The sequence below is a fragment of the Saccoglossus kowalevskii genome, chromosome 5 (assembly GCF_978046115.1).
Source record: "Saccoglossus kowalevskii chromosome 5, keSacKowa6.1, whole genome shotgun sequence".
Classification (NCBI taxonomy): domain Eukaryota; kingdom Metazoa; phylum Hemichordata; class Enteropneusta; family Harrimaniidae; genus Saccoglossus; species Saccoglossus kowalevskii.
Window position 1 is genome coordinate 41,271,973 of NC_140645.1, and position 21,382 is coordinate 41,293,354.

General features: G+C 36.2%; 2 protein-coding genes across 2 annotated transcripts; one reads left to right on the forward strand and one right to left on the reverse strand.

Moving 5' to 3' along the window:
* The first annotated feature begins 737 nt into the window (after window positions 1–737).
* Window positions 738–11,364, forward strand: LOC100368954 (uncharacterized). Its single transcript, XM_002738919.4, has 9 exons — window positions 738–1,049; window positions 5,370–5,459; window positions 5,703–6,023; window positions 6,164–6,332; window positions 6,765–6,916; window positions 7,367–7,672; window positions 8,160–8,462; window positions 8,737–8,868; window positions 9,145–11,364. Exons 2-9 carry the CDS (start codon window positions 5,396–5,398, stop codon window positions 9,732–9,734), a joined length of 2,037 nt encoding a protein of 678 aa, XP_002738965.2. The 5' UTR covers window positions 738–1,049; window positions 5,370–5,395; the 3' UTR covers window positions 9,735–11,364.
* Window positions 11,365–13,613: 2,249 nt separating this feature from the next.
* LOC100367739 (cilia- and flagella-associated protein 45-like) lies at window positions 13,614–21,172 on the reverse strand. Its single transcript, XM_002738911.3, has 7 exons — window positions 21,044–21,172; window positions 19,583–19,869; window positions 18,758–18,902; window positions 17,294–17,464; window positions 15,920–16,683; window positions 15,310–15,534; window positions 13,614–14,134 (listed from the first exon to the last, which is right to left on the reverse strand). The coding sequence occupies exons 1-7, from the start codon at window positions 21,044–21,046 to the stop codon at window positions 14,053–14,055; spliced, it is 1,677 nt and encodes a 558-aa protein (XP_002738957.1). The 5' UTR covers window positions 21,047–21,172; the 3' UTR covers window positions 13,614–14,052.
* Window positions 21,173–21,382: the final 210 nt, after the last annotated feature.

Sequence of the window (21,382 nt, forward strand, 5' to 3'; positions counted from 1 at the left end):
GGGCAGATTTGTTGTTTAATTTCTTGACTGAACTCAAAGGGGCGCGATGTGCAGAGACTGTGCTCTTTTGGAGTTTCGTGTAGATTTGCTGAATCTGGGTAGCTGAAAAATAATTTGCATTATAAATTGTATCAAATGTATTATCTGTGACGTCATCATGCATCTAGCCCGTGTATTCACCGAGCAATCTTGTTTTTTTTTAAAATGTTTTTGCTAAGTTGTTAGCCCCAAAGATAAATGAATCAAATCTTGTTTAACTCCAGCATAGAACTGTGTTGTTCTAAAAGTTGAATATAAAATGTAATTAATAATGAAAACGATGTTATCTCACTCATGTTAGACACACACAGTGACGTCGCTGGCCAAGTTTCCAGTCTGATGATATGTATCATGATTATTATTGTCACAGATCACGTGAGTTATTTGATTATATGCATATCGACGTATATAAATGATTACAATCTCAGTTATCATACATGTGTGATACAAACAATAATTTGTTTCCATCCATCATTTGCATTGTTTCATAACGTTTATGATTTTTTGGTCGTCATTTTAGCTTTTATTTTTCAATCATCTCCACGAAACACTCGTCTCTAAGATAGGTCCGAGAAACGACGAAACAGAGCAATCGTTCTCGATGTTATTGTCAATGACTTGTACTCAAGGTCTTTTGACAGCCTAAACAAATACGAACATTGAGAAATCCTCCGTGAATGCTTTACGCATGCGCGAAATCGGCTTCCTTCCTTCAGACACTGACTTTACCTGGATACGGTTGCTACGATCTCAGTGTTATGGGTGGTCATACGGCCATAGTATCATCGACTTTCGCCGTTCTGTGAAGATTATCGAAGTCTACGATAGACAGTACGTACTTCGTATAAGCGTAATCGTATGTAGCAACTCTGGTAACACGATGTACTGGTGAAATGTACACACGGCGTTGTTGTTAACACCCGAAATTTGAACACACCCAGAGGGAAAGTGATCGAACCGTGATCTGCAACTGTATAGTAGATCGGAGCATATTTCACTTAGCGGGAAAGGTAAGACCATGCAATATAATGGGATCAAGTAATTTTATCTACAGGGCAGGCGTAAGTTTACGTCTTTGAGAACGGATGTGATTTCAGAACAAGAAATCCTGTTGTTGGGTGAATGTTTACCCGACAGCTCTCCGTTTTGTGCTTATAATGGTTTATAATCCAGTGGAGTCACACTGATCACCTCTATTGTTGCCGCGATATGCATCGGGATCTTGCTATAAACGTCATTTAAGAGGCATAAATCAACCGATATCTATCAAAAACGTGTAATCACCTCGAAAAAGAGCTAGCCGTAGACGTTCGTCTTGATCTCAGAGACAGGACTCAAAGTTTACACATGTAGCGTCCGAGGGATCCGTGACGCCATTTTTAAATCACACATATTCATATATGCATTGAATCACTTGACCGTCTCTTGTCATCTGTGATCAAGCGAATTAATTATCTTGTCAATTAACTTTGATACTAATTAAATAATTAACTTATTTCAATATCATTAGCATGCATGCCCGTCTGGAATACAACTTTCACATTTGTCAATCTTAACAATACACGTTCAAGTGTGAATCGGAAATTCGGATTTAATGATGGTGGAAAGAACGTATACAATACAATTACCCCGTGTGTCAATCAGCTAGAATAAAGAGAGACAGTTTTATTATACATTATGGGTTATTGCAGTGTATCACCTTAGCAACGTTACGGCGGTCGTTACAATCAGCGGTCGCAAATTATTAAATTATTTCTCGTCTTTTTTTTCGGATCCAATATTTATATTATTAAGTTATGAAACAATTACAAAAATCGTCGTGAAATTATTTGTTTCTTACAATTTGTGTTTGTTCACTTGTATCAATCACACTCTGGTACTTTTTATTTTCGGGGAATATTACACACGTCCATGTCCAAATGACAAATATTGCATTACTAAATAGCTAGAAGTTTCAGTCACTGTTACGTGGAATCCACGAACCAATTTGTTACCTCAATCATAAACACCAAACATTATCACCACCTCAAAAAACACAGAAGCATATTAAAAATGACGATTGAAGTACACCATGTAAGGCACGTTCCCTTATTTGTATTCGTTCAGTATACGTTCCAACATGTCGTCGCTCCCCTTAGATGTCATGTATAATTGGCTGCAGTTGAAACATTTTTAAATATGTTTTTATTTTTTGTGTGGGTGACCTTTATTTTTTTTTAAATCGCGACAACCATCCTAAAAATAATTAAATATGCACAGAAAAACAATCATCTGTATGAATATATATGTACACACGCTTCTTGCGAGATGAGTAAACGTAACTTACATACGACACTTTCATGTTTCACATCCACATAGCGTGTCGCGCGCAGAGGACATCATGTCAAACTGTAATGAGAGAGAAATCCATTTGAATGTGAAACTCATTATCATTTTTGATATACTTGTATCAGTATTTAGATTCGTATCAATAGCAATACATGACCCTTTCAGTATACTAGTATGTCATTGGACATGATTTGCTAAAATACATTCACCGTAGACACTGATGCAAACAGAGCGATGTAAACATACATCTTAGCAGAGCTTCAGGTTTCTCGAAATTTGCGTCACGCCATGAAGTCAGATATTTTTTAAATTATGAAAAAAATTACATTTTATATTCAATTCGGTTCGAATCTCCTTAAAATGTACGACAATACAATGTCACTGAGCCGTAATAAATTAATAGTCGACCCCATATTGTATGTATGCATCGGGATGCTTCCGGGTTTGGCGTAAATATTGAAATCGAATTTAGCTTGCGATACAAGCCATAACATACCTTGTTTAAAAATAAGACGATATACTAGTATTAAGCGGGCACGTTCCAGAAAATGAAGAAGTTTCATACTATTTCAAGGCTAGATACGGTCCTAATATACTAAGTGTGAAAAACACAAATGTGACTATATTAGGTGTAAATGTTTAGACTATTAACCACCATTCTATTACGTATAAGTCGGTAAATGTGAATAAAGGCAGCCATTGCGTAGGCATTCATTATCGACTCTATCACACTAAAAACATCCCAGAACAAATGCCATGGGAATGCTTGGGGTTGACGACATATATGCATGCTAACTATACGAGGGGATACGCGAGAAGACTTAAATTGGATTAGTTCTATGGCGTCCATTGTACGTATCGCTGTAAACGTATGTGCAGTTGATATTCAGTGCCAGTCACAATGCGATCACGCTAAAATCACCGGAGCGTATGGCCACACGCAGTGCATTATGGGAGGCCATATGTTATTTATGACGTCATGTCTACCAAAAATGCCTCTTGATTTTTTTTAAATTGATCGCAGCTTAATAATGCATCACTTCGGTTCTGACAATCGATCGATCGATACACGGTTCATCCAGGGTTCGTTTGTCCCAGCAAGAATAATATCACCGTATAGATTTGGTCTATTCTATATGATCTTATCAGTGCGCGCACAAATCAATCTTTTTAATATTCTAGACAGCGCTGTCTGCTAGTGCCACCAATTTAGGATACTTCATTCCTGATGCCCAGTGATGAAACTGCCTTGTTTGCCGCGTTTTCGTGAAAAATTGTTTATGCGAGAATAAGCTGCCAACTATAAGATAACATTTGCGGCAAGACGGCTCACTGATCACATCACGGTGAATGTCAACGCCTTCGATTTTCTATAGCATTAAAATACTTCGTTTATTTCACAATATTCTGTAGAATGCACCCTGTTTCATTCTTATTGTCGAACACTTCCGTTCAATGTGGAATGACGAATGCAAAGATTACCGTGGCGACATCATATAACGTATATCCGTGTTTTTTTTAATTACAGGGAACATTTAGTAAACTCTGTCAAAATTAATGTCACGTCACATGACCCAGCCATGGTGTAAATAGAGTGTAGTTTACATGCAAATAATCATATGTATTCTAACATTTTAACACGTGTATATCTAAAAACACACAAAAGTAATACATGAATCAAGAAATATGTTCACAGAAAACACAGATCTTGAACTTTTAAGCAAACAATCCGGTGAGTTTTGTGGATTTACCCCCAAAAACGTAATTGCACGACAAACATTTAGCCAGTGTTGAGTTCCAACGCAGAATTCGTCACAGTTTGCCTGAATGACATCACGGTTTGTACAGTTCGTAATGAATATATTGAACGACTTAGCATCATATCTGATAGGTTTGTATGATGCAATGCACCATGTTAGCAGACTCGTATAATCACTGCACTCCACAGTAACTGTCAGGGTTTGCCGTAGATGGCGCTATCATGAAACCTGTTGATCCGACGTATATGATATGGGTACGGTCTATATAAATATACATACCAATACTATCAAATCTATACGATATATTCATAGTATGCCGTATACAAGAGATGCCGACAATGTTTACACTGAATGACTCGTGAAATGAAGCATTATACTGTATATTCAATTTGCTAAAAATACGGCGGAGTTAAATATTCTTAATATAACCACATCATCATAAACTTACATTTTAAGTACAATGTGACAACATGTTGATAAAACATACATCCACAATGAGCTTAGATTATTCTCACTTCATATAAGGAAATCGAAAAAAACAATATCTGAAGTCAATGTAACATAATTTGTGAAAATTAATTAGTCGTAACATCGGTAAGATTTTTTTAGGGGAATGCTTTGTGAACAAAAAGTATGTATACACTCAAATACCATTCGCCTTGACTTTACATGTACTGAAATGTACACCTACAGTGTTACGGTATTTGTATATTTCATGTCTCGATAGCAGGTATAATCCACACTGTATAGTGTTTTGATACTCAGCCATAAAGCGGGAGGGTCGTCACATGCCCACGCACGGGAATTAAGTCCCAAGCACGCTAAAACGCAAAGGCTCATGGGTAGACGTTTGTTTGTAAACAATGACACGCTATGGCCACCTGACGCATGCGCGGGTGACGACTCCCCCGCTTTAAACTACAGTGTTATGTTACTATCGTAGATGGGTGGGAGCACGGAAGAACTCCGCGTTGTCATGGTCATAGTTCAAATAACTTCTTTCGAGCTCATGTTATCATAACAACATTACACCCACACTACACACATACACTAGTGATGGTAATTTGGCGTATATTTCTTTAAAGTAACTAAGTGTTTGGTACATTGTATTAACATGCTAAAAGTCAGCTGGAACTTCTGCTTTGGAACAGGCGAATTAAACAAATGATGGCCCTAATGGCGTGAGTTGCCGCATTCTTGGGATGACGTCATCGTGATAGTCTATATTTGTTCATTTTATAGAAACTTCTCATAAAAAATACAAAGCGATGATGGAAATGGGGCATAGCAGAATATTGATATCCATAGTTACAGCTCTTCTTTTTCACAGTGGTAAGTGATTTTTTTGTAAGTTGTGTTTCAGGCTTATAGCTAAACATCAATACTATAGGATATTATATATGATATAGTATAAAATATTGTTATTTTTAAATACATTGGTTGTTTACTGCCCTTGATATAAGGTTAAGCATGAGCTAGCGTAAGCCCATTTGTGTTCCAATGCCTGGAACAGAATTACTGGAATCCCTGTAAAATAATACTAACTTCCTTTTTTTTCTTGTTTTCATTTACCAGTATTTGGACAACAAGCAATATCAATACCTCCCATTGATACAGAAATAGCCATAGGGGGCACGACGACGTTATATTGTTCAATTAGCAATAAATTGGGGACCATGATATGGAAGAAGGGAACCACAGAGTTTAACACCGACTATACGATGAATATTGGCGGCTCGAGGCGGTTCTCCGTGACAACTAACATCGTAGGAACGGAATACAATCTTGAAGTCAGCGATGCTAAAGCGAGCGATTCTGGTACATATCAGTGCACTGTGTCAGCTTCTGGTTCTGACCCCGAAGTCTCGGCATCCGCAGAACTGAGCGTGGTAACTGGTAAGCACTTTTGATGAGATTGAATCTGAAGTGCACATGCGCAAGTCAATGATGACGTCAATCGATTGTGTCATGAAACTGAAGTCACACTTTGTCGAGAAATTTGGATTATGACTTCTTTTTTTTCTATATTTCATCAGCTCAGGCAATAACAGTAACCCCTACTGACAAGAAATTTCAAAAAGTGAGTTCCACTGCCACTCTTCAATGCACCATTGCAAATAAAGTCGGAGTTGTACAATGGTATAGAAGCGATGGAACGAAGCAAATAAGTTATGAACGAACGGTACTAGCGGCGTATGAAGACAGGTATGAAATGGATTTATTATTGACTGTTGTCGCTGGTGTCCAATTCATGATTATACCACCCGTCATGATTTGTCATACTCCCCGAAATCCATAAGTTGGGTTTACTCTCCGCAATGAATGATTAATGCAAATAATCTAAATCGTGAGTGGAATCTACAAATAGCTGATAAATTGAATAAAATTGTCAAATTAGCCAACTAGCTGTCAACTTTATATCCATATATTAATTGATATTATTTATATTTCGTAATTTATGTATAAAGCTTAACATAGATTTGTTTCTGTTTAGCGCGCGTCACTTCCAAAGTTCTCAATAATGCGATAACACAACTTGAAGAAAAATTAACAAAAAAATAAAATCACCGCACTGTTTTTGAAACATGTCAACCTTTTTGTTGGGACTAAATTTGAATTTGCATATATTGTTAACAGATTCACAATAACCGGTAACCCAGAAAACGATGAATACGCATTACACATTGAAAATATCAAATACGACGACGCTGACGACTACCAATGCCGTCTAGTCGGAGACAATGTTCAACCAACTATTTGGACGTCGAAGGCGACCTTGTCAGTGATAGGTAAGAAGTTATTTGAGCATGCGCATAACTAATGTAACTACCTGAGTTTACCTAGAGTCACGGTTGGAATTATCTCAGACAACTATAGAACAGACTAGAAACGCGGCTTTTCCTTTGATTAGATTGTATAGTAATCTGAGGAAATGCTAATGCTAAGGCAGTGACAATGCTATGGTTTTGATATAGTGATTGCATTTTCTGGGTTTGTATGTGACATTATATGTAAGGTTAAAGCGCGGTGGTCATCACGCAGCGCGTGTTCGAATTTCATGTAAATAAACAATGTATTTTACACGCGTTGTATACGTCGCTATGAGTCCCATATCGAACAGGACGCGGCACGACGACTGCCGCCCTCTAAACTTGAAATTTTTTTTTGTGTGTGTATTTTCCCTAAAAATGTTTTGAATTATGCATTTCATTAATTTTACTTTGTTGTTCTACGATTAGATGCTATCCCTCCAGTCGAGGGTGGACCGACGTGCGTGTTGCCCCAAGGCAAACTAAAAGAAGGCGACAACATTACGTTGATTTGCCGCTCACAAGAGGGCGATCCAGCCCCCACCTTACAATGGAGCAGGGGAGGAGTCGATCTGCCCAGCAAAGTGATAGAATCATCGCACGGCGGTACAACAAGAGTTGGTCTTCAAATGGTGCTTCTTCCAATTCATAAAGGAGAGACTTTCACGTGCACATTGAATCACGTGACTGTAAGCGGAGGGAAAACGTGCAGTGTTGGGCCCATGGATATCGAATGTAAGCATTCATGTTCTAATGCCAGACAGAACATAGACGTTATAATGTTGGTTATAATATAATGATATAAACACTGGCTTGTAATTTATCTGTGATACACGCTGTATTTTCCGTGCATGAAATACTGGTATTTTCATGGTGAAATTAATAGTAGTTAATTCACATTATTTCGTCACTCATTTGCCTAGTAACTTATTTCAAAGTTTTCGGGACAGAATTAAGGGGGAGAAAGTAAAGCGTTTGGCAAATAACAGACATGAAATACATGTTGTAACAATATAAACTATAGAGCATGATATGCTCCGGATTATTGTATTTAAATCCGATTTTTTGTTTGAAAATATATTGCATGAACATTAGCAAATATTCTACCCATGTTCTCTGCGCAGGCCTGGCAATCCATTGAAAACAGGTTGCGAGTAGGGTTAGGATACCCATCTACGATGGACATCTCATCAACAACGACATTTTTGTTTCTTTTTGACAGTGGTACCGAGAGTGAGCGTCAACATCTACCCAGATATATTAGAAGTAGAGGAGGGTGGTGAGGGAGCGTTGACGTGTAATGGTACAGCAATCGATGACAACCCGGAAGTGACATCATACGATTGGTACTACGAACATAGCCGAATCAACGACACGGATAAAAGATTTGAGAAAGAGAGCACGAGCCGCGGATCTACTTTGCATATTGTGAACGTTGAGAAGAGTATGGACAACGCCATCATTGCTTGCTATGCACGAAGTTCTGTTGATTCAAGGTCAATGTCTTCCAGTATTAAAATTGTTGGTAAGTCATGACGTCATAAACAACTTGTATATGTGTCAGATGTGCAATACATTACACGTGAAAAAATAAATTTACAAAACTTTGACAAAAGCACGTGATTTAGCTCAGATATGCGGTGTGAATAATGAGATTGAAGCAAAGTGAATAAATATAAATAAAAAAATATTCACAAGAACAAATTTTTAACGTCTTGCGACAACTCCATCTAATGAGCGTCCTCTATGAGTTGCTGTTACTCAGCCTAAACTGTTGGTGTTTTTCTTTTTTTCTTTAGAATTAACCATTTTTGGCGTAAGTTACACATTCCTCGCTGTTATAGTGGCGCTGGTGGCGCTGGTTATTGTTGTACTTATTGTTATTGGTGTCATTATTTATTGCGTGTGGAGAAGACGAGAAGAAAGAGAAGGTTGGTACCATTTTGACGTCATTGCTTTATGTGCAATCTCTGTTATGAGATCTTGAATAAATTATCCATGTATTACAATCAATCATAAACATTTATAAAGCGCCTTGATCGAAAACTAAGTTCTGTTCAAAGGCGCCGGGGGAGTTATCGCACGCATTAGGCTTTGTTGAATAATATGTTTTCAGTATTTTTCTAAATAAGTTGTCCAATGTCCAATGGAAGGGTGTCATTGGATCTTAGACATTGTGACTGAAGATACTTTTTTTATTTACACAGACGAGGAATTGCGAATAACTCTCCGGGAAACAGAGAAAGCGAAGGAAGCTGCAAGAAACGGCTATAACAAAGAGGATAAGGTGAAACCTTACGGACAAGACGACGAATATGATTATTACATCATACATAGTGATGGACGTAGAGGGCGTCATAATCGTAGACGTAGGAAACGTCAAGTGGAGCCAGTTGTGGGACCTTATCCGGATGGGGACGCTGTTATGTTAGATAGATCGTTGCCACCAACGCCATTAGACATTCCACCCCCTTACAGCGTGTCAGATAAGTTACGGGAAGATAATATATATGATGATTTAGATCGGGACCGGACCGAGCGAAGTAGGCGTCGACGTCGCCGGCGTGATGATGACGGTGGTGAACGTCGGTCTAGACGCCGAGAGGATCGGGAAAACGAGAGGAGGTCCCGATCTGAGGCGAGATATCCCGACAACGACGGGAATCAGGATGTGTACACAAGGACCGAGAGACGGACACGCAGACGCACAAGAGATAGCGACAGACAACGAAGTCGTTCCGAGCCCGGCCACCGATCTGAAAGTCGTCGATCAAGGTCTAGTGGATATGGACCGTAGTCGTGGCAACAGCTAACCCTGGTGGTAACGAACCCAGTTGAGACAGAATTGAGAAAAAAAAACTATTCTAATTGTAAATTAACAAAATAGCAATAATAAAAAAAAAAAGGTTTGAACTAGTGCACCCATGACATCATAGAATACAAATTTGAATGTTGACGTATTCTAAATATTCAGTATGAACAGTTACTACTAACATATCTGAGGTGAGAGGTATTTGTGTGCAAAAAGTATATTTTTCTTACACTTGATGTTCACTGTACAAAATCAAGCATTATATGCGGATTATTTAATTACGCGTTTATCTGGTGAAATTCCATTTTAGTAGTAATTGCATACATACATGCATGTTTAAGATGTCAGTGCGTCACGTGACTCACATGAAATTCGAATGCACTCTGCGTGGCAACTGCAGCGCATTGCATTTTGTCGATTTTTTTTTTGTATTAATTAGATACTATTTTATGTTATTAAGGTATATAATACACTGCAATACTTAAGTAAGTGTAATATTATAAAAACAATATAATTTAAATGGAAATGATGAAATGTATGTAGTTGTGATGAGTTGAGCTTTACCATGTACACACACAATACCAATCTGATCTACGACTGAATCGATGGTGCTTATTTCAGAAGTGTTGCACCAGGATAAGAATACACATATAGTATTTTTGTAATTTTATAACTAAAACCATGTTTTCGTGCAAAAAAAATAAAAAAATAGTGGACTATTATCGTAAATTCTGCACAAAATTTGCTGAATTGACGTGTCCCTTGACCGATTTGCTTAAAGGGGAGCAAAATTTGTTTGGTCAGCACAGGAACATGCATTTAATGCAGTGAAATCTATTCTAATGAGTTCACCTGTACTGATAACGACTGATTTCTAAAGACAATTCGAAATAATGGTAGATGCTAGGTTGTGGCGGTATAATTTGTTATTTTTCTAAGAAAGACAGACAGACAGACAGTTTTCTAAGAAAAAATGTTTTGGATCCTTAAACTTCTTATCAAAATTATATAAATCATAGATAGAAGTGACGAACTTGGAAAGATACTTCAATTTATTTAGTATTTACTAGCTTCCGTGTATTTCTGTCCATTGTTTGTCACATTGTGTAACCACTGTGATTGTTACTTTTAGTGTCTATTATCTATAATAATAATATTTTTGTAACAACATAGAGTATTGATTTTGTAACAATATTTTTTTAAATGTATATAGTTGAGATGAAAAGGGGGATCAGATCAAATGAAAATATAATTTAAAAAGTATTTTTTCTAGTGTTACAGTATGTTACTTTTATTCATTGGAATTAAAATTAACAAAGAGTAAAGCAGACAGCGATTTTTTTTACCTAAAGTATTTTTTTTAAAGTTAATCATATTTTTGAAATGTATTATAAACGTTGTTCCTTTATTACGTGAATAGCCGTAGCTATCTTCACAGACATTTTTATATTTAGTAAATCTTCTCTGATTAGCTGGGCTGATACATCACCTAGAAGTAACGTCATGTCATCTGCTTTGTCGGGACATTTACATTGGCGGGAGATTTCTCCGTGATATGTAGAAAATGTAAATTTGTAAATATTTTTTTGATAAAACCTACTGAATTTAATCATAATTCGTAGATGATTGTTTAATTCGTATACACCCTCAGTGCAGAAAGCCGAAGTAGCCTAACCTTGACCCTTTGGCGAAATATCTCTCGGTCAATGTCATATGATCGAATGTCCATGTTGAAAGAAATGAGCAGACACGAAATCACGCGATCAAATCGGCCTCCAGTTTTATTTAGATGTTGACCGAGAGATGAATTAAGATAAAAATTGAAAAAAAAAATCATAAATATATTATTTACGTCATTTTTTTGGAGTGGATTCTAATTTTGGCCACCCGATCTCTCAAAAACAATTTTAGGTGACATGGATCATTTAACACTAGGATGCAGGAATGTTAGATTTGTGATTGTGGGAAGGTGAAGCAGGGTTTTTACAGAAATAGTAAAGAAATATTAATTATTAATGAAGAAATTGTAATAATATCCAAGGAATACACTTGACTATACAGATTAAATGCCCCCTAGTTTAAATGAAATATCGACCAGTGAACCTATTTATATAATTCAGTAGACATTACAAATAATATCTCCGTCGATATAAAGGAATTGCACCGCATTCTCGAGTTCAAGCAAAAATATCGTAAATTCCTACGTATAAATACTACTCATGCTGTCTCCATAGCAACTGGGTCTGGATTTCTCGTAAATCCCACTGCTTGGTTTATGTTTGACGGGTAACCTTCGTTTATCTGACACGGAATAGTCAGTGAAAATATTATTGTTTCCATGGCAACCATATCTCAGACAACCTCTAACTGATTGGTACATACGGTAAGGGTTATCTCTAAGAATTTTATTGAAATTCAATGAAATATACCGGTAATTGACTCAAATGTCTTCATGTGAAAGGCAACACTCCCTGGAAATTCTCTAGGAATTTTAAGGAAAGGTTACCCTTGATATAATCCATTAAATGTTGATAGAGATTCCGTTACCGTGGAAACAGTAATCTCGGGAATGATTTTTCAATAATATAACTCAATATTCCATCGAATATTCTTTTGTTCAAAAGATGCTGCAATTATTATCAAATTATAATGACATGCGATTCACCATAGAAATTGGCAAATTCACCTTTATCTGTCTCAGGATTGTCATATAAAAATAGTTTATTGTACTGTCTGAGGGCCAGGAAGGTGGATCTGTATGAATGATCAACCATCCATTCAGTATGTTATTGGTCATGTGTGATGGGATACAAATTAACCTTATGCCCCCATTTTATTTATTTTAGTTACCATAACCACCGTACATGTGTAGAGGAAACCATGCACAATACGCGATTTAAAAAAAAACAGACTTAATATTTTTATCACCAAGCTTATTAAAATTTGTATTTTAGTTTCTTAATATTTCATTTGATTTTCAAATTTATGAGATGATGAATTGTATGGTTTTTTTTAAGCAATACTCGGCATCTAGTAATAATTGTATTTTGATAGATGCGAAACCATGGTAATATGATATTAATTAGTCGTGTCACAATAAATTTCACACATTTCACACAAGCCTTAAGTTAGTTCGCTATGAATATCTCCAAACAAGAAGCCGGCCATGGATAGTCGGCTTTAGCATAACTGTCTGATTCGGATGATGACGAAAGTAGACTCTGCTGCAGTCCCTTGTCGCAGCAAATAAATAACCGTTGAGGGCAGTATACCAAACAAAAATGGCACTACGTACATCTGTGCGGGGAATAAAATCGGACTTGGATGTTTACAAAACTCCAATCATTCAATACTCTATTGTAACAACTCCTGTCCACAATTCGACAGTACACACAAGGCCCACACTTTACAAAGTTTCTATCACAACTGCAATATTTAATGAATTTCTCAGACTCATGGAATTGAGATGTCATGCAGAAAAAAAGCTACAAAAGTTCCTGATTCGCCGGTAAATATCACTCCGACCTTTGTTCCAATTACCATGGGGATTTCGGAGGACTGTGTACAGCTATGGATGGAGAACAATTAAAAGATGCTCAGTGGAGATGGATAGATCATTTTTGCAAATCATGTCAGTCTGCAGACTCAAATCAACGGTTTGAATCAGAGGGTAAATTTTGTAGCAAAAACCCCAAAATATTCAAATCCTGTTTGAAAGTCAGCTGATTATGTAACCACCCCAATCAAGTTTGAATAAAGTGTTAATGGGAACTTATATTCAAAACTTCACAGACTTTGCTCTTTACACATTGTTGTCTAGTACTAAATATGGTATAAAGGAAAAGAATTGTTAACAATTGACAATTTTGGTAACAAACTGTTTAATATTATACAAATTATTTACACATATCAACATTTCTCTTAGAAATAATTACACGTCATATATTACAAAATAAAACCGTGTAATTCTAATAACAACTTGGAAATGATGTAAACAACTAGAAGTAGATTATTTATTGTTAATGCACGATTGAAAGCAGATGGGGGATGAGTCCCATTGCCCCAGTCATGAATCAGAAGGTACGATAAGTTGTAAAAATATCAATTTTAGTCGAATTAAATTACAATGACTACTGCATATAGACAACTCAACAATTTATTTCACACAGTTTGGATATCGCAGAAATATTCTTAAAAAAATCAACAAAATTTTTGCTGTTCACATACATTTGTAGTGAAATCAACAAAATTGAAATGTCTTTAAAATATATTTGAGTTTTTTTACACATTTGGGGAAAGGGACTTATTTCATAACTAACGTAACCGTTGGTGCATTTATCCTTCTTTCAACTTCAGCACAGTATTTCTCGGGAACACCAGCATTCCTGAAACAGAGCAAACAGGTAATATGTTAGTGTGACATCTAGTAAAAACCACTATAAAAAGTGTACATATTCTAAGCCACAGTTCTTACTGACAAATCTTTGGAATGAAAGGCTGGTATAATAGGAACTGCCGTGCTCCATCAGATTGTTTACTTCAGATTAATCTGACAATGCCGCACAGCAAAAATTAGTGCAATTCGATAATTGAAAAATGACACATGAGCCAAAATAATGTAGTTTTTAGACATAACAAACACCCCGACTCAAAGAAAGCCAGAGACAATTTAACCAATGACTATTATAAACATAATCGATTTTGATTACTCTAAATGCACTAGTTGTTGCCAGTGTTGATAAATAAGCACCAGATAATTGACAACAGATCCTTATTAATTTGACAATCTTTCAATTATTTTGTTACTAAATCACCAAAGAAACAGAATGTTGCAGAATGTTGAGCTGAATCGATTCCCACTGTGGAAGGCACTGAACTGATGTATTCCACCAGATTGAAGATATCTGATAAGATGTGTATTATACAATTAATCTGACCGTGTGAACCAAGTGAGTCTCCATGTTATTGATGAAAATATCAAAAATAAAAGTTCCCGGTTAATTTTATATTGTAAATGGCAACAAAAATTTTCCACATTCATGTACAAATCAAATTTTTGCATTTTATTTTTTCTGTATAATATTGATTGCTTACTGGTATATTTTAAAGGGCATGTGAGTGTGTAATTTATGCAAAACTAGCAAATAAAAAATATGCATATCTCCACGTGACATAATATAGAACATATATAAAACACATATCACATAGGTGACATGACTGCCAAACATATTTTTATTGTATCCACTAACAATAGATTGTTCCCTGGGCTGCCAGTATTTTCTGGATTTGTATATGACCATATAACTATAGATTATGGTAAAATTTCAAATTTCAAATTTAAGAAAATATTGCAATCGAGCAGAATCACTAGTAGTCTACTCACGGTATTTGGTAAATAGAAAACCAATGCATTAACATACTAGGTGTACGCAATGATATATTTGTATTCAATATTATTTCAGCAATAGTTCCACTTTCAACGCTTCTCATTTTCTTTTTTAGGATTGTGGAAATACTCCATGATATTTTACAAATGAGTACAGTACACACAATTACATACCTCAGTTCATCAAGTTTCTTTTTCTTAATTTCATCCAATTTTGCTCTTCTAGCTCTAGCTTCTTCATCCAATTTAATTCCTTCCTCAAAGAATGAATCTCTGTCTGCAATTTTCAATTGTTCTTTCTCACGGATCTGTTTACGCACATCATCTGCATGAGCAAGCTTTCTATACCGGAAGTGTTCCTCCTTTGCCTTCTCTGCATCCATCTCTTCTCTCTGTGCTCTACAATTTAAAAAGTAACATTCATACTTAATTTGCATTTCCATGTGAATCCCAGAAGCCAAACATGCCTACATACCCAGAAACCACATGCTCTTAGAATAGTCTGCATGCTCCTAGTTTTATTCACCAAGTAGCCAATGTTGATCCCCAAGTACTTCATCAGACTGCCACTATATTAAATCTTATTTTCATATTACAAAAAATGTATATCACATCACTCATCCTACAGATAATCTATCATGCTTTGTTATGTGCACCTTTAGAAAGTACTGACTACGGTACCTTCAAATTGTGTATGTGGATGGGTCCTTGTTTCTTTGATGAACTCAAATTATACAATTATTTCAAGAAATGAGATTCAAGAAATTGAAAAATAAACACTTACTGTAATACTCTCTCAAACTCTGCCCTCTCTCTGGCAGCTTGCACAGCCAGGAAGTGTTCTTTGTTCATAACTTGAATTTCACGAGCATCCTTCAACATCTTCTCAGTCTCTGCTTTCTTCATTGCTTCCTCCCTTTCCTTCTTTCTCCATTCTCTTTCCAGCTGTTCCTGATTTCGCTTTGCACGCAGCATATCTTTCTCGGCTTGGTAATCTTTAGCACGCTCCTGCATTGCGCGCAACCTAGCAACTTCCTTCTCTTTTTCAATTCGCTTTCTTTCCTGTTCAGCTTCAAATGCAGCTTCTCGCTCAGCTTTCTGCTTCATATACTCCACCACCTTCTGCTCTTCCAGTTTCTGTTGTTCTTTTCTCACTTCACGTGTCTTCTCTGATTCTATATTCGCTCGCATAATTTCTTTCTGTGACTCTAATTGTTGTTCATGTTTCCTTTCTAAAGCCTTCAAGTCCTCTATTTGTAATTTCTCAAGATATTTCAACATCTGGTGTGCTTCCTGATCTTTCTTTTCCTGATCGAGAAGTCGTTCTTCCTCTCTCTCTGCAATCTGAGTCAGGATAACATGTTTCCCTGCCAATCTTTCCTCTTTACGTTGGCTTTCAATCTCTTCCTGTAGTTTCAGGGCATTTTGTCTGTCGACCTCCATCATTAGGTCAAGGCGTTTCTCCTCGTCTGTCATCTCTTCCTTCACCTGCCCCTTCTCTAAGATCTGAGCATCTCTAATTGCATGGCACTTGGCATTCAGGATAAGCTGTCAGATAAATAAGAGACATTTACTTACATTTCCTTGACTATGGGTTAAAACATATCTTTTTGACCACTAACTAACATAAAAACAAAAGTCAATCCTGCAACAGTGTTAGCTCATATGTGTCTGATTGCCCCATGACTATGAAAATGAGAAATCTCATTTATTTGAACATATACATGTAGTCCCAAGGTGAATCACGCATATACATGCAGTGTTTTTTATTCTTTTAACTCAGAAACACATCTAGAATATATTTGACATTCAAAAAGTTACGTCCCCAGATCCCCCCCCCCCAAGATGATAGTTGGCACTATCAAGTAGCTATTTGAAAGATGATATGTGTAAGTATGATCTGTAAGTCAGCCAGTTTGTTTGATTGACAGTCGGGGATTTAACAATTATTTATGATAGCGTGGAATGAGTCTAGAGTAAAACAAGAATGTAATCAAACATGTGTCCACAAAATGCATTAGTTTATATCAACTATCAAAACTTAAATCATTTTGGTTTGTGTTCAGTGAGATTTCTCATGAATTGAAATATGAAGCATGTGAACTTGTACGAGTACATGTACTGGTAAACTTTTACAAATTTTTAATAGCCTGCCTACCTCATTGAGATGTTTAATTTCATCTTCTTGTTCTTCTCTCTGTTCTCTGGCCTTCTCTAAAAGATACTCAGCCTGCCGTTTGGCCTCCTCATCTAAGTCTGATAACTTCTCATTTTTCTTTCTACTGCGGTCCATTTCTTGTATGAATCTTTTACGTTCTGCGACAGCATCCTGCAAATAACAGTATAAACACCTGGTGAATTTAACTACACATATGTAATAGGTCAAATATAGTCTTGATGATACAGGGCTTTATGTTGACAAAAGCATCAAAAGATGATAATTGCAAGTAAATAATACTGAATAAATGATAAATACAATGTCAAATCAAAGTAAACATATACTGTGTGCATCCTGCAATAAAAAATTAGATTATACAGAGTGTAAATCCTGTCAGCTACGGCTCACAAATGAAGTAGCTGCTGACATAGAAAATAAATAGCAATATTTGCCTTGATGATCAATGTATTCCCTTTTTGCCCTTAGAAAAACATATTATTCCTACATGCCTATGCCAAGCCATTATAACCAAATTTTGACCTTGGAATTAGGTGCCTTCTCAATTTTGAAGTTCAAGTTCTGTCATGGCATGAATAATAGTATATTAGGATTCACTGAAGGCTTAGTGTGCTTTTTAACAGATCAATTACGAATGGACATTGAGTCAAAATGCAAGTTTTCAGAACAATACATCTACATGTATATAGAAAATGGTAATACCAGTAGTAATAGTTACTTAATAATTACTCAATATAAACAGACATTCAGACAATGAACTTTGATTAGTAGTATTTGAATAATACTTAACTATTCTCTATGACATAGAGTCTATGTATTATATTATTTTACATGGATATCTGACAATAGGATATTTACACCAACTACATTGTATATTGTCGGAAAATATTTCTATTCTAACTTTAAGTAAGGTGCACACTCAACAATGATTTTTTGTGTGATAACAGATGTGCACAGTAATGGGCTCTCCAGCCTATTATTCAGGTGAACATTCCTGTCTGAGCCCTGATATCACATGATAGTAAGCGGTACGGAGTCTGACATTTCAATAACAAAACCCCAAAATGTTGAAAATATTAAAATATGTCCTCGAGCACTATTCAGCTATGGTAGTATCTGATAATTAGACAGCACATGGTACCAATCAACAAATGAGAACGAACTATTGCAGCCAATAGTTTTATAATTTTCAATGTTCAGGGTCACAAATTCTATTGCCTAGTTGCCCCTTACTAACTGAATATTTCAAAGCATTTTCAGAAGCATGGTCCCTGAATAAGAGTGCCTTCAAAATAATGAAGTTCAAGTCCTACTAGTCTGTAGGTCTAATTATTATGATGATTCACTGGAATAACTATCAGTCCCCAGACCTCAACCATCATTGTTTTCAGTCCTTACTGACGAATGCTGGAGACATTAGTAAAGATAGAAAAGCTGGACACTTACCAGCATTGCATCTTTTTCTTCTTTGATGTTACCAAACATTGCCTCACGTTCTTCATCTGTCAGTACTCTGGCAGCATTTAAGATTCTTGAATACTCTGACCGTCCCAAGATACATGACTGACCTGATGGATCTTCACTTGGTACACTGAAATCAAAATAAAAACTTTTTCAGTTTCCATTCACTAACTGTAATAGCACTAAAAAGTCAGAGATAATTCTTACAGCTTTAATAGTGGATTGTACAAGAATGTGTGAAATATAGACGGGCAATAATTTATAACAGATATGCATATATTAACAAAATGCATACATATTATAATAAATACCCTGTGTAATTTATGACAGAATGTGGAATTACACTTTTCTCTGATTTCTAGACACCTCGACCCAAGACACTTTGACCCAAATTGGACATCTCGACCCAAACACCCTGGACATCTTGACCTACCGCATCGACACAATCCTATCTCAATGTGCCGATGCAAACCTCTATCTAGTTCAACATTGATAGTGTCGCCCTTGAAAACTAAATATACATCGTGCTGTATTTGAATGGTTGACATGGTCATCTAATGATTTGAAACATCGGCCACAGAGAGCCTGATCGAACCAGTCCCTGCCCAGTGGATTGAGATGTTTAGCGGTACTGGGTCGAGTTGTCCAATGAAAAACAGATTTTTTTTTGGTTGAGATGTCCAGTACCCCTTTTCTCTCAACCAACAGCATTGCAGGAGAAAGACAGCATTATATTAAATTATACTACTAGTACTAGTATGTGAATGAGTTAATATTTTTACTACACATACAGCCAATCCATGTACTTACATTAATTTACGAATAAGATCTTTAGTTATAACTTGCACCTCTTCTTTCTTTTTGGGCTTTGCTCGTCGACCTGAAGTTTTACCAGATGCTGGTTTGGTTTCAAAGATGTCTTCAGTGTGTTCCTTCTCTTTCCGCTGTCTAATCAGGGTGTCTTTATGCGGTGAACCGAACAGCGATTCATCAACATCTGAGGTTCTATTGACAGTGTAATACTGACGAGTTCTGGCTCTACGGGATGCTGATGAGCCCCCAGAAGAGCTTCCAGCAGAACTAACCACACTGCGGGGCTGAGGAAGAAAACATAAAATAGTATATGAGCAAAGTATTAGCCAATATGGTAAAAGTCTGAAATAAAATACACATTTCGTGTACAATCATTTCGCCACAATTTTACAGTGTATTAAATTGATCATTGATACAAATGTATATCACGCAGAAATTACAGTAGCAAGGCTTGCACCGCTAGCATATTTAATTAAACTTTTCTTGTATGCAGTACGTACACACATATTTATATTTTAACTGTATGGATAAATGTATTGTGTTGCCGCGATCTACAGTACACTTTGGTGCCAAGTTCGTTTTGGTGCTGATATACATGTAACTACTATGCAGATGCTATTTCTGATAGCCTGAATAAGATATACATGGCCAAATACATTATGAACATTGTTTCACTGTACATGACATTATGAACATTGTTTCACTGTACATGACATTATGAACATTGTTTCACTGTACATGACATTATGAACATTGTTTCACTGTACATGACATTATGAACATTGTTTCACTGTACATGACATTATGAACATTGTTTCACTGTACATGACATTATGAACATTGTTTCACTGTACATGACATTATGAACATTGTTTCACTGTACATGACATTATGAACATTGTTTCACTGTCACGTTATTTTGTAGAGTCTCATATAAGTTACCAAGCAAATTCAGGCAAAGTTACAGTAATATTTATGCAATTTGAAAATGAAATATTGTATTTTTGTCATGAGAGATGGTTAATAATTCACACGCGTTTATATGGATTCCACATATATATGTAATATTCAATCACAAAATCATGAGTAAAGCTGCGACTAAAATAAATCGACACTTATTTCACCATCCAGGTGGCGGAGTCAGCCATTTTGGAACGATTTGTCTGGAGATCGACTTTCGGCGTCGAAATTTGACATGTAAATAACCGATTTTAAAACAAAGCTATCCATGCTTTCGAAAAGACCATAGATCACGAAGAAGTGATGGTTTAGGTCGGTTTAAGAACTAAGGTTTTTATGATGTAGGCTTAGTTTATTCGCCGACATATTAAAAACGGTGTATGGAGTAAAAAAACACGGTTTGGATGTTTGGCAAAACGTTACGAATTCGACGACAAATAGTTGAATTTTCCACGACAAACGCTGCTTAGGAAAGCATAACAGATAGAAGAAACTCACCATGTTGCCTGATATCTGTAAATTCAGCTAAAATTATGATAATAGTCGTGTTTTCAACGATTGCAATGTTATGATGGTTGGAGCTGCTCGACACCGAGTTACCAATGGGAGACTCTTATTTACGCCAACGTCACCATGACAATCACATGAATAATCACGAGAAATTGCGAGACTTTGCGAGATTTGAAGGAAACCGGAAATACAAATGGATCTTTATAATATTACACGTGGGGGTTGTCGTATAATGTCTGAGGGACAAGTTTCCATCCTCATGCAATAGGAACGTTTACAAACACTAATAACTTGTGTAGATTCCAACATATAAATATAAAAACAGAT